This window comes from Clupea harengus, chromosome 1 (genome assembly GCF_900700415.2).
Source record: "Clupea harengus chromosome 1, Ch_v2.0.2, whole genome shotgun sequence".
Classification (NCBI taxonomy): domain Eukaryota; kingdom Metazoa; phylum Chordata; class Actinopteri; order Clupeiformes; family Clupeidae; genus Clupea; species Clupea harengus.
This window is the reverse complement of record NC_045152.1, coordinates 24921319-24935794: the sequence shown is the minus strand read 5'-3', so window position 1 is coordinate 24935794 and position 14476 is coordinate 24921319. Positions and strand designations below refer to the sequence as shown.

The following is a 14476-nucleotide window of genomic DNA, read 5'->3' as shown; positions in this document are numbered from 1 at the left end:
ATCGAAGCTTTGTTTTGCTGTCAAAGCATTGGACACCTTGTTCCTATCTGCAGATAGAGAAGCACTAAATGCCCCTGAAACTTTATAAGAAGCAACACATTGCACAGAAAACGACTCCAGTCACGGTAGCTGAGTAGGTGCAGCGCACACCAAGGTCAGGGATTCTGCTACAACAGGGAATGTGTACACTGTTATGTTTTCATAATACTCCATGCCGCTTTGGATAAAAGCCTCTGTGTTGGTCAAAAGTAAATACTGATAGCCTACAATTTATAGTGCTATATGGTAACTGGGACAAATTATCGCTGCCTGTTGCAGTTATTGCCCGGTTTTTCTTCAGTAAATGTGCCTCTTTTTGACTTCCACTATGAGCAGTGCACGAGCAGAAGCAAAAGAAACAGAAAAAAGAAACCCATTCTCCTGCTGCATTTTCCCCAGATTGCCCCACTGTTAACAACAGGGTACAGAGCAACCTCAAACATGAAATGATTCTGGTAAGAGAGAGAGAGAGAGAGAGATAGAGAGAGAGAGAGAGAGAAAGAGAGTACAATAGAAAGGAAGAGATGGGGAGGGGGTAGAGGAAGAAGAAGGGAGAGGGGTTGCTGGTGGAGAACAGCATGCAGCACCACACAGCAATCGTAACATAAATAACAAAAGGAGAGGCAAAAGGCTTCCTCTTGATGGGAAATAGCAGTGGGTAATTCGGCAGTTCCCTGAGGACAAGATGTGTTTGCGCACACGCCGTCAGAGGTGGGCCCTATGTGTCGAGTCAGTGCCAACGCTTCTGGTGACACATCGCTTGTGTGGCATTATTACACCCTTCAACATTCATGGCAAAATGAAGCTCTGATGACTGTGGAAGAGACAGCCAAAAAGGACAGAGGAAAAGAGAGAGGGAGAGAGAGAGAGAAGGAGAAGAGAGAGATGTGGAGAGGGCGGGTGAGGAAGGACAAAGAGAGAGAGAGACAGAGACAAAGGGCAGGGGCAGATACAGACAGACAGACAGACAGACAGACAGACAGACAGACAGACAGACAGACAGAGAAGAAGGCATGGAGTCAGAAAGCAGATGTGAATTCATAATGAGTGTTCCATCCATCAGCCACTTTGTTTAACTATTAGGAAAGAGCATGGTCAAATATGTGGTTTTGGCTTTGCACCTCCCAAGCAGTAGCTGGAAAAGAGAACAGAAAAATGCAAGTCCTTGGATCGACTGTTAAATGCAGCACTTTCAAAACAAGGAACAATACAATATTTAGTGCACACACAAAAAAAAGAGGAGTATTGATCTCATTATGTGACCAAAATCTATACCTCATCCTCCATGTGGAATTAGTGATAAACATCTCATGTCAAATGACACAGCCATCTTGAGCTTTCCAACTTCAGTGTATTAGTGGCAGTAGATTTGAGACAATTGTGTCTTGTATGCAATAAACTCTGAACAAATTGTGTCTGGACCGGCCAGTGTTGGAAACAAGCAGCTCATTTATCTTTCCAAGTGATTTGCCAATGAAGACAAAGAGCCATTCTCATTAGGCTGCATAACCCCAGAAACAGTGAAAAATGAGTTTGCATCTCAGGCTTCCGCACGCATGAATTCCCCGCCATGCATCATTCCCTCAGCAATATTTGAATAAGCTGCTTTCCCCTGACATGCCGGAGGTTCAAGTTTGACAATGTATGTCAGCAGAGGCGAATGGGATAAGAGTGAATGGCTGCTATGCCTCATTTATATCCCCCTCACTCTGGTCTTCAGGAGTAATTTATTCAAGGATTTCAAACCTGCTCCTGTTGTTGTGACATTTCTATGAGGTATTCTGCAGCTCCTGAGTCATAAGGACCTTTCATACTACAATGTATGCACATAACACATGCACATGCTTGCCCACACACACACACACACACACACACACACACACACACACACACACAAACACACACACTTCACAATTTCTCTGGTTTTGCCTCACATTTAACGCTACCCTTTTGCAAGAAAGCTTTCAGGCTGCCAGAATCTTAAGGTAGCTATTGCTACTGTGTTCAACACATATGCTTTCAAATGGCCATGATTGCTCGCATGAGGCGAGGACGCTTCATCCACTGATGATAAAGTTGCAGAGGAGGAGGTGGCCACTGTTGTTTGCACGTCGGGGAGGAGAAGAAATATGTAACAAGTGGGTGATTCATGATGTGCTGGGGTGCTTAAGGTGTTCCATCCTATAGAGGAGGTATTTTTCACGTTTCAATCTCCAGCTTGGCTTTATAAGCATCTCAGGGACAACGTTGTCTTTGTGAAGGATGAGCTCTTTCCAAGGGGAAATCAGATTTTCCCAGCCAGGCACACAGTTTATCTCCAGCTTTAGGAGTAATGCTCTGATATCAAAGCGTTTTTTTTCTTCTTGTGTGCACAAGTGTGTCTGTTTGTGTATGTTTGTCTGTGTATGTGCGCTAACATGTGTCCATGTTTATGCATGCTGTGTGTGGGGGTTTGTGTGTTTGTGAGTGTGTGTGTGTCCACATTTATGTATGCTGTGTGGGTGGGTTTGTGTGTTTGTGAGTGCGTGTGTCCACATTTATACATGCGGTGTGTGCTTGTGTAGCGGCCGTGGAGATCTCGTGCAGGAGATAGTTTGGTGATACTATAGCCTGCATGGAGAATACCAAAACAAATTCCTAGTATCTGTATACATGGCGAAATAAAGTTGAATTGAATTGAATTGAATTGCAGGTTTGTGTGTTTAAGAGTGTGTGTGTGTGTGTCCACATTTATGCATGCGGTGTGTGCAGGTTTGTGTGTTTATGAGTGTGTGTGTGTGTCCACATTTATGCATCCGGTGTGTTAATGTACTGTGTGTGTCTGTGTTTATGTGTTGGATAGGAAGGTGGTTGAGAGCACTTGTCCACCACAAACAGAACCCTTTATGTCCTCTACTCTCGGCTCATTTGTAGAAAATGCATTCCGAAGAGAGCCGTTCAACGCTAGAAACATCTGTGCTACATTCTACATTCCAACTGAGGCCATCTGATCTGAAAGTGCAGGGATCTGAAAGGATAATATTGCTGCAAAAACACTTTATCAGGAGGAAATAAGAAATACATTGCATTTGGCAGCTTATTGTAGTGCTGGAGGTGGGGATGTATAGATATAGCTGGATTGAGTGTGATGTTGAAATGGTGAATTGGTCATAGTGGAATTAATAGGACAGATTGGACGGGTAGAACAACAGGGGTTGTGAAATAACTTGTGCTAATAAATTGTCCCATTTCACGTGCTATCGGGCTGATTTGTATTCATTGTCCTATGCTGCTAGCTAGTAAAATGGCTGTAGTAGGAGATGGAGTCTATTATCATTTGTGTAGGTCTGTACATCTCACTGTGTGGAGCTGTGGCAAACCCGTTGGGTGTGAAATGCCTCCTTAGGCAGACAAAATGAAAGCCGGGAGATTTTTGTAAGAGAATTATTAAAAATGTGTCAAAATGATGTCACCTCACACAGAATTAATACTATTGCCATAGACTGGCTGTGGCTACATTACAGAGCTCTATGCCTCTTGGTTGGTTTTGATTGCATTGGAAATCATTATGAAACACAGACATTATTTACACATCACAAGCCACTCTTGTGGAGTGCACCGTGAGATGTGTCAAGGGTGCAAAGAATCTCCATGAATGGCTAATGAAACTAATGTGAGGCTATGCCGCCAATATACACATATTTTAAGAGCCTAATCATATGGAACTACTGCTCTTCTCCCTTTTCATTCATGTCATTCGGATTCTCGACCTGGATCTCATTCTCTTTCTTCTTTCATTTCTTTTCCCCTTCACAATCCATCTCTTCTTCTGCCTCGCCCCCAAACCTCTGAAAAAATAACTCTTGTTTCCCACACGTATTCGCCACCCTCCACTGGTCTTCCATCATGTCTACCTAGTTCTTACGTGCTCAGTGTGGGGGGGAGAGACTCAGACAGCGCTGCTAATAATTTCCCCTTGCATGTGAATGAGTCTGGAGAGCAGGCACCCAGCCTATGAGTCTCCTAATCAGCCCATCATTAGTGTGGGTCGCACCCGGCACAGGAGCAAACACAGAACGGTGGGCTCTGCTGTGCTTCGCTGCTCTCTGTATCCCTCACCACTGAAGAAGCAACACACAAGCATGACGGGGTATTGAGCAGCTCTTTCACTGTCAAACACACTCACACACATTCACAGAGTACCCATAAGCACACAAAAGCCGTGTACATCCAGGAACACACACACACACACACACACACACACATACACTCAGATATCTGTAACCAGACACACATACACAGTTTGCACACACACATCAGCATTGGAGATCTTACAACCCTTACAAGCTGCCTTGTTAATAGGGGAGGCAACATCGGCAGTGAGGTGTAACAGGAGCGCTACGCACTGTGCTCCAATCAATAGCGTGAGCGCCCATCTTCATCACCTAAGAGAGGGGGCTGTTCTCCACAAGCACATGGCCTGGAGGATCCAGACCTGTTCATCGTCACCTTTGTTTTGTCCAGCAGGTTGTCAATTGTTTAGGTTTAGATTCATGCTCAGCTGAAGGTGTGCAGTGGAGCAGCCTGTTGTTTGCTTCTTAAGGCTCCTGTCGGTGCAAACATGCTCAGCCCACTGGATCGCTGGAGCAGTTATTCAGATAGATAGATAGATAGATAGATAGGTATATAGATAGCGTACCTTATTATCCCCAAAAGGGACATGTCAGTGTTGCAGCAGCAATTCACATGATGGCAAAAAAAACCACATAATTTACAAAAACACACACAATTAGGGAGGTAAAAAACACAGAATTACAAAAAAAAAAAAATATATTGTCTAGACAGTAGGTTGTGTAGGGGGTGTGTAGTGTCGTCCATTATTATTATATATATATATATATATATATATATATATATATATATGAATTGTATATAATGTGTATAATATATATAATAATTATATATTAATGCGCAATTTCAATGTAACATGTTCATTGTGCATTGCCACTCAGAGGAGGAGTCTCCTCTCCCTTCACAGAGGGGAGTCATCGTAAATGGGTGGACAAGACGTAATGTTCCATATTGACACTTTGTTGTCTGACCAGTAGGTTGTGTAGGGGGTGTGTAGTGTTGTCCATTATGTTGAGCAGCTTGTGCTCCATCCTTCTCTCCACAAACAGCTCTAGGGGCTCCAGAGCAATCCCCAGCACCCAGCACAGAGCCACTCCTCTTTATCAGTTTGTTCCGTTGCTTAGAGCTGCTGGCTCCAATGCTGCTGCTCCAACAGATGGCTGCAAAGGAAATTGCACTTGCCACAACAGACTGGTATAAGATATGAAACATCTTGCTGGGTACATTGGATTACCTAAGCTTCCTCAAAAAGTAGAGTCTGCTCTGTCCCTTCCTATAGACAGAGTGTTTTATTTCCAGTCCAGTCTGTTGTCCAGGTGACCACCCAGACAGGCCCGGGGTGGGTAATCGGGAGAATCGGGAGAGTTCCCGGTGGGCCGCTTCACTTCTGGGCCGGTCGAGAATTTTTTTTTTTCTGACACCGCAGCCTCTGCATGGGTTGTACCGTGCGGGGGAGTTCTCCCCTCCCAAATAGAGTTGGTTGGGTCCATAGCCCGTCTTTTTCAAAAAGTTTTCTCAGACTACCGATAGCTGGGCCGGCCCTACCCCAACGATACGCGTCAGAGAGGATGGATGGGAGGAAGAGGGGCTGAAAAAGCCAGGTTGAAAAAAAGAAAGGCATTGGAGGAGGATGCTGCCAAATGTGCCAAGCTTACCGATTTATTTTCAAGAGGACAAACACAAGTGGCAACTGGTAAAGAGAGACATAGGCCTAATGATTAGCAACGTGACTATTAGGCTAACGTTGTAGCGTTGGTTAATATCGTTGTAGCGTTGTCAACCTATTCGCAAGCAAAATATTACCAGAGATGGAGCTTGAAAGCAGGACCTGTTCCTCCTGCAAAAACTGTGCCATTTGTGTCAATTTAATACTCTCACAGTACAACCTCCTCACAGATGGTTATCATGTCATTGGGTTAGCATATAAGTTTCTGTTGACTTTGTCCAGCACACAGGTTGCATGTGAGAGAAGCTTCTCAACCTTAAAATTTGTGAAGAATAGGCTACGAAGCTCATTGAGTCAGGACAACTTGGAGGCTTTCATGTTAATGTACACAGAGAAGGAAATCGTCATGTCTATAAGCAACGACACAGTTATAGATAAAGTGGCTGAAACCAGTGCACTGCTTAGGCGGTTACTGATGCTGTAGATGCTGTTGGTGCTATTCGCAATGTATACTGTACTGTGAGTTGAACTGTAAACATTAGTTCAATATGCCTCTTTGTTGAAAAATGGGATACGTTTCAAATGCTTTATTTATTTATTTCTACTTTTGTTAATTTATCAACCTATCCTTGTGGAATAGTGGAATATTTTTTGTTAACTTCTCAGCTTAAGTGGATTATTATTTAACCTTTACATTATTTGTTGAACCATGGTATTAATAAAGAGAAAACTACAGGATAGTAAGAGCTGAACTGTTGCTTCATTTATCCAATTTCCACTACCATGGAAAAAGTGGGCCGGTCTTGGGCCTGAAATTCCCGGGCTGAAAAGTGGCCCCACTCCGGCCCTGCACCCAGGTATCTGTAGCCCTCCAGGGTGTAAATAGTGTTCAGCTTAGTCCTGGCCCTCCAAAAGCCCACAACCATCTCCTTTGCCTTGACCACATTTAAGAGAAGGTGGTTGTTCCCACAAAATGCCATAAAGCGGTCCACCAGCTCCCTGTCCACCACTGACACACCCCAGAGCTGCAGAGTCATCTGAACATGTCTGCAGATGATAGGTCTACGAGTTTGCATTGGAAGTCTGAGGTATACAGGGTGAGGAATTGTGACAGTACAGAGACGAATGGCTCTTGGCATTGCGGTCAGGGTGCAGGTTTGGTACCCAAGATTCAAGGCCAGGTGGGGTGACTGCAATCTGTCCATCAGGTAGTCAATGATCCAGGAGCCTGTGGAGGCGTCTACCTGCATCTTTTGGAGCTTCCCATACAGATGTGTAGTCTGGATCGTGTTAAAGGCACTGAAGAAATCAAAGAACATAATCCTCACAGTAATGCCCGCTTTGTCCCGTTGAGAGTGGGCTCGCTGGAGCAGGTAGACCATGGTGTCTTCAACTTTATTCCACATGCTCTAGGATTCCCTCTCTCTATCCCTCGCTGCTTGCTTAGAATTATTGCCACTCTGAAACGGGCTCCCGCCTCAAGATATGTCACCACGGTGAAAACTATTGCAACAACAAAATACATTTTTTTTTCTTCCACCACCTGTTTTCACTTTCACACTTTAGAGACTTTCAGAGTGCTGAGCCTTTCAACACAGTTCTCTATTGTCTACTATTCCCTATTGTCCCGCAGAAGGCAAAGCTTTTCGATGCACAGCAGTCTGTCAAACAAATCAAACAAAGATTGGCATTAGCTATGTCTGTACATGATATAAATCACATTAAATGTTTGAGAATCCTCTTCTAATGTGGGAGTAATATGGAAATATTCTTGAGTAGCACATCTTCATATTTGAGTAACATTAAGTAATATTGTACATATACTGACACGTATCTGTACATCTAAATTAGATTTTGTTGGTATTAAATTAGGTTTTCTATTCCATGTCATGGCAATGTTTTCATGATATTCAAGATAGCAGCATCCAAAACGAGTATGTCTTATCATCCTTCATCTCCAACGTTTAGCGTGCACAGTGTTTTTTGTTTTGTGTTATTTGTGAAAATTAAGCATCATTTTCAGGAAATTTCAGCTTTGTGAAAGACTGGATGCATGTGCTAAGTCCTGTGGAGGACTGAACTCATCTGAAGATGTATCGGCCCCACTTGGTCAGGGGAGGAATGCAAAGACAAGATGTGCATGAAAACAATCATCAATTTCTTTTCATATACTGATTATGCCTCCCTCATATTCTTAAAACATCTTCCCTTAAGCATATTTCGTCAAGACATCCTATCTGTACTGTACACATAATTTGTACTGTATGTTATCTGGGAACTAGAAATAATGCATTGCTGTTCATCATCCTCCTCTGTTTTTTTTTGTTATATTGCCATTGTCATATCTATATTATTAACACCTTCAATTACAGCAGTTCTCTCCGTTCTCCCAAAACCTTTGCGCAGGCTGTGAGTCATAGCTTGCTCAGCTAACTAGCTGACTTGTCAGTGGATCCGCTACTCAGGATTCAAAACCACATTTCTGTCCCTAGGATCAAAGCCCGCGTTGAGCCTCCCGTCACGGAAGGGAACGTATTATTGCCGGAGGATGAATCCCTTCGCTTAACGGTGTGTCTAGACAAAGCAACTTACATATCCGAAACAATTTCGCTACCACATGCAAATTACCATTATATTAATAATTGAATGGTGTGTTTGACTCTCAAAACAAACAATGAGCATGTGAAATAATTTCATGGCGAGCTACGCGCAAAGTAAAAATTGAATGCACTCAAATAATAGCTACCGGTATATGAGCGGACTTGAATGGGTCAACAGAGTGTTCATAAATACATTGTTTTGACCGACATACTTTGTTACATGGTAGACCTAAACATATGTGCGTTTTTTTTGTTTTGCTGGGAGCACTATTCGCTCGAACTTCACAAGCTTCGAAAAAGAGTGACAGCTCCCCTGACAACGTTACGTGTACTGGATGCGACCAGGCAAGTGATGCTGCGCTGCGCCACGTGATGGCAACCTCGTACAAACCACCTCACTCCAGCGCTCCAAGCACACACTCAGCGCAGCTACACATACTCCCTGGCGCAAAGAGAGGGCATTGCAATCAAGACGCACCTACACTGCAATCCGGCGCCGTTCACCTCCGCGTGCCTCCCTGTTCTCTACGGCTGTGTAAAGCGTTTTAGTTATTTCAGTAAAGTCTGCGCGAACAGGTATGTCACCTGGAGTGCCATCACCCCTTGAAGCTTGGAGTTCTGAGGTATTTTTGCTCTTTGGACAACATGTCGTGAAGTCGTCATCTCTGTACACTTTGAGCAGCCCAGTGGTAGAAGTCTAGCTTTTCAAGAGACATTAACAAAATTCAGGTCAACTGGTATTCAACATAGAGGAATCACTTGGAATTGCTCTTGACAGGAGTTCTGTGTTCGCCCAAATAGACGATACTGCATTTTCACAGTCAAATTAACTTTGAATGACCGGTACAATATCGCTTAGCTTTAGACAGCCCTCAGTGGTACTATTGTGTTTCGTAGACTCCACCTCAGTTCAGCCCTCACAGGACCTCTCTCACTGAGCCTCAGCATCTGCAAGCCAGTCAGTGCTCTCGCGCCGAATCCACGCAGCGAGCTTGACGCGCACAGTCTCCTTGGGACTCTGGGGAAACTGGCTGTAGAGCAACATGTTTCCAGCGTGGCGTGGACGGACGCTCGCTGTCGGCTCAGTGTCACTTTGGACCATGTTCTGGCGTTCGTTCGGACTGAAGTGTGCCTTCAGCTGGATGCTGACTGCTTTGCTCATCCACTGTTCACGAGCTCAAGGTAAGGACAAGGTGGTTATTTTCTTTCACGAAAGCTCCGGGGATGGACATTTCTCAAGTGATTTGCCTGGCTGTGAGGTCTGTGTCCCTCCTATGACAACCATAACCACAGAACAATTTTCTGTCACTTTAGTCACTATGTAACTCGCTACTGATACATTCTGTGTCCCACTGGGTTATCGTCAGTGGTTATCCCGAAGGGAGAAGATCACTGGATTCTAGTTGTTATTATTGTAACCCAATTGCTTCAGTACTCCTACGCAAGGGGTTAAGTTCAAAGAGCGTTGCGGATAGCCTCCAGCCATGAGATGTTTTATATGCAGAAATACGTTATAAAAAAAATTAAATAAAAACTCCTCTTAGAAAAAGACATTTGCATCAACTTGAGAGAGTGATGAAATAGTGCACTTAAAAGCGTTTAGTAATTTTCAGCTGTTCTATCACTGTTTGCTCATTGTCAGGGCCAATGAGACGACCGTCCATTAGTCATATATTCTCCTGCACTGAAATGTAATTGTTGAAGCTGTCATCAGAACTGTATTCCCTATACATAATTGGATATCATTCATTTCAATAAGGATCCAGTAAACATAACATTTTAAATAAATCAAATAAAACGAAAGCTTTCTGCTTTATTACATATTGACATTTTTGACATGTTCATTGTGATTAATACAGATGTCATATACTTTATCCTACAAAACCATCTTAATGCAGAGTGATAGAGTTGTATTCACCAGAAGCTGATCTGCATTGGAGGGGTGAAGCAAATAGGTGAGTCAGAAAAGAGGCAGATAGGTGGTGGTGGTGTTAGCCAGAAAGAGAAAGGAAGTCAGCCTGATAAAAGTCATGAAAATGAAAGATGTCTGGTCAGTCCAGCCAGTCAGATGTTGAGGCTGCGGACCTCTGATCTCCGCTCCTGACCTTTTCATGTTTTCGTTCCATTGAGTTTTTTTTTGTTTGTTTTTTTGGAGGGCGGTAAGGGGGCATGTGCCCTTTTGAAAAAGGTGCCCTGCTGGGCTCTGAGTCTTGGTCCCTCATCCATAAATAGCAATAAAACTTAAGTAGCCATCACGAGGCAGATGGCTGCTACTCAGACCACTGAGCCATGCTCTTTGACGAGGCTTGAGCGAGGAGATGGTCTGTGCTCACTCCCTGCTTTACTGTGGGTACACCGTTACGCATCAGATAATCGCAGCGGCCCTAAGCGTTGAAGTGCTAAAAGCGGCATAATCTACGGGCCTGTTTGTCTTTGAAGAGAGCGCGCTGGGATATAAAGTGCCCCCAACCTTATCTCAGAAGTGCTGAGGCATCTCTTATTATGCACGGCACAATAACAGTAGCGCTGATTATCATCCGGCTCTTGTAAACACGCTGAGAGCCCATGAAGGTCTAGTGTTTGTTGGTTTATTGCCTGAGATGGCTCTCTTGATTTTGTCCCCATTGATTCATACTTTCATTCAGAGCTTCTCTGAAGCCCGTTTTCATTCTGTAGTCCCCCACCAAAGCTTATCCCCCCCTGCCAGCTCCTTCCAACTGAGGTTGATTCGGAGCTGTGAACAGGAAGAGAAGCCTCTGGATCCGATGTTCTTTGACAGGCAGAGAGATGGGATGAGAGCTTTTTGCCCATTTCCTGTCACAGTCCCCCCCTTCTGTTCTCTATGTCATACAGGCGCTCATCGCTCAAGGTAGAACCTCGAGCTGTCAATCACAGCAGGCAGGCAGGGGAGAGTTTGTACTTGCTCACAGAGGGCGGTAACATGCGTCACAGGAAACTGCCCGCATTCCTCACAGAGGGGGGCACCGCGAACCACAGGGCAGCGTAGCCTCTACAGTGCCCATTCTCCCCATGGGGGGCTGGGGGGGGGAGCGTTTATTTGTTCAAGAGTTGGCCGCTAATGAGTGTCGGAGTGGCTGTGGCCTCGAACGAGGCAGAAAGGGTTCACTCGTCCTTGGAGAAGGGGGCGCGAGAGCCGAGAGGTTTCCATAAATTAGGGAGCTCAGAAGGCGCACAGCCGCCCCCCCTCGGGAGTCCGAGGTGTCTTGTTCTTGTTTTTTCCAGAGGCGCTGAGCTCCAGTGAGCTTGGCTCCCGCTGTGTTTAATAGTGTGCTGTGCTTTAATTCACGTGGTGATACCTGACGGGATCCACAGAGGAACCTATCCCCAGCAGTGCAGGGCTTCTGCTACTGTAGAGAGTCTTCTTCATGCTCATTTAAAAACAACACACACATACACATACAGTGACATCCATGCGCACCTAAACACACACACACACACACACACACACACACACACACACACACACACACACAAACACAGATAGATGTACACACACACACACACACAGTCACACAAAACCTACAAGAGAGAAGATGGCTCCCCCGAGAATGACATAAGCATGGAGCTACGTATGTGTGTTTGCAGCAGAAAAATTATGTTCAGTGATTCTTTTAAAATAATGTCTGAGGGCAGGAAAGAGAGAGAGAGAGAGAGAGAGAGAGAGAGAGAGAGAGAGACAGAGAGAGAGAGAGAGAGAGTGAGAGAGAGCATTTGTGTCTGCATGGGTGTGTGTGTGAGTTCAGGCTCTCTGCAGGCATTTGTTGGGTATGTTTTGGAGTAATCTGGATAGCTGCATTGACATCCTGCCAAGCCAAGACTGGTATCATTTTTTTAGCGGCACATTATTATGCTGCTTGACAGCTGTCAGCCATTTCCCAATCTTTAAATCTTACGATTATATTTGATAATCCACCGTGCTTACAAAAAAAGGAATTCATTTAAAATGCTCAAATCCTTATGTGATTAAAACTCCCCGCTTCTGATGTCTGACCAAGCTCTCTCTCTCTCTCTCTCCTTCGCTCTTTATTTATTGATCTATCTATCTATCTATCTATCTATCTATCTATGTATATCTATCTATCTATCTCTATGTCATATAATTTGAGTTGATTTCACACACACACTTAAAAGTACATGTGTTTAGTACACATTTCATCATGAGCCAGATGTAACACTACTCATGGATGGACAATATATGTTCACGTTTCTGACCCATTCTAAAGGCAAAGAGAACTCTTAACGTTCTGCAGTAGTTCTGCAGTAGTTCTGCAGCAGTGCAGGAGCCAGGCCTTCCCCGGTGCATGAGTAGCCCCCCTGCAAAAGCAAGCAGTGCGTTTGACTGCCCAGATGGACCATTATCAGGAGGGAGTGTCATTGCCCCCTGGATGCAGATGCCATAATTATGCACACGCAGTATTTATGGCATATTTATCTCTGGCTTTCATGACACTTATTTAATTAAACGTCTTAGGGGCTGAATTTCAGAATTGGAACAGATGTCTCGTGAATTTTTGACAAATAACATGCATTTCTCTCCCGGCTGAACGAGCTCTTCTCAGCACGCAGCTTTTCTTCGTGCCCGTAGCCCCAGGTGAAACTGGATGACAGCCTGCACCGCCCCTCCATACCCCACCCCTCACCACCCACCCCCCACCCTCCCATCGGAGCGGCGGTGTCTGTTCAGCGCCTGGCCTCCCGTCTGGCTCCAACTCCTTATCCTGGCCGCTGGTCTTGAGCTGTTTATTCATGCAACCAGAGGACAGATTCCAGTCAAAGGAAGGCACACATCTGAGGGTGGGGGGAGGGGGGGGGGTGGCTTCAGCACAGCAGTACCCCTTCTGGATGATAAATAACAGGAACAAACAATAAACCCAGCTCCTGGATGTTGTGTTGCCATCCCTCATTTTGGAGGAACCGTGACCCATTTTGAGGGGCGGCGTGTCGTGTCAGTAACAAGTGACTCAGAGGGAAACCGATTTAACCGAGAGGGGACAGGGAGGGGCTGGGGTTGGGTGCTAGAAGGGTGGGGGCAAGCCTTTGACTGAGTCACTCAAGCAGCAAAACTGTGTTTATAGTTCATAATGGAAGTATAATCAGATTAGTTTGGACGTTAGGGTTTTGGCACACACCCCTGTTCCTGGTAATTGGCATGTGCTGGTAGGGGTAAGCTGTCAGTATTTCTACAGGGCCAAGCCTGCCTTGTATTTTCCTGTTCCCCTGAATGGCTGCCATGCAGTGGCAAGCCTAAAGACATTTGACTGGGTGTCAGCATTCGTAAGTGATTTTTGTTGAGCGTGGAATGAGCAGTGTGTTGCCATAGCAGGCGTGCCACACGGCTGACGAGGAACTGGGTGTTTTTTTATTGATATGCTCGAGTGTCAGGATATTATGTTTTGTGATACTGTATTAATTCTCAAAAACACTGAACCAATTTTTGATTAATGGGGTTTACATGCAAAGATTTGTGATAGACAGTGGTTCATTTTGTGTTGTGTTAAACCCAAATTGCATTTTATTGCAATATATCGCGATATATTGAACTGTCACCCATGATATCATGACATGTATCGTATCGCCTGATTCATGCCAATACACAGCTTTACTGTGGAAGGCAGTCCTATTCTCTGCTGTGAATACCCAGAAAATGGGGCAGATTTGGTCGGGGGAAATCTGAAAGAATTCCTGTTAATACTTTCATTAGGGTGTAAATCAACTAAGATTCCTTCATAATTGCTTCGGTAGTCGGCAGTAATTGAGGTGTCACAAACATAGTCACATCAGTCCCTGCTGACTTTATCAGTCCCATGTAATGGGTATGGTAATTTAATATGATTTCAATAGCTCAGTCTGATAATGTGCCTTATGGAAGTGTTTCACTGATATCATTTTGATCCCTTTGCTGTGTGCCATATGCTATTTAACTGGAGATAGGAGGTCACATTGAAAAAATTGAAAATGGGAGACTAAGACAAAAGAGGAAAACGAAAAAAAGAAGGAAAAGAGAGCATTCTCCGATTAACTACTCGAGAGAGGGCTTGTC

General features: G+C 44.5%; 1 protein-coding gene across 1 annotated transcript in view; it reads left to right on the top strand.

Moving 5' to 3' along the window:
- Window positions 1-8808: 8808 nt before the first annotated feature.
- The window catches only part of sdk2a (sidekick cell adhesion molecule 2a), an 87445-nt gene continuing 81777 nt past the window's right edge, over window positions 8809-14476 (top strand). The window contains exon 1 of the mRNA XM_031573043.2: window positions 8809-9597. Coding sequence (XP_031428903.1) covers window positions 9459-9597 — 139 coding nt within the window. The 5' untranslated portion in view covers window positions 8809-9458. The remainder of the gene's footprint in view (window positions 9598-14476) is intronic.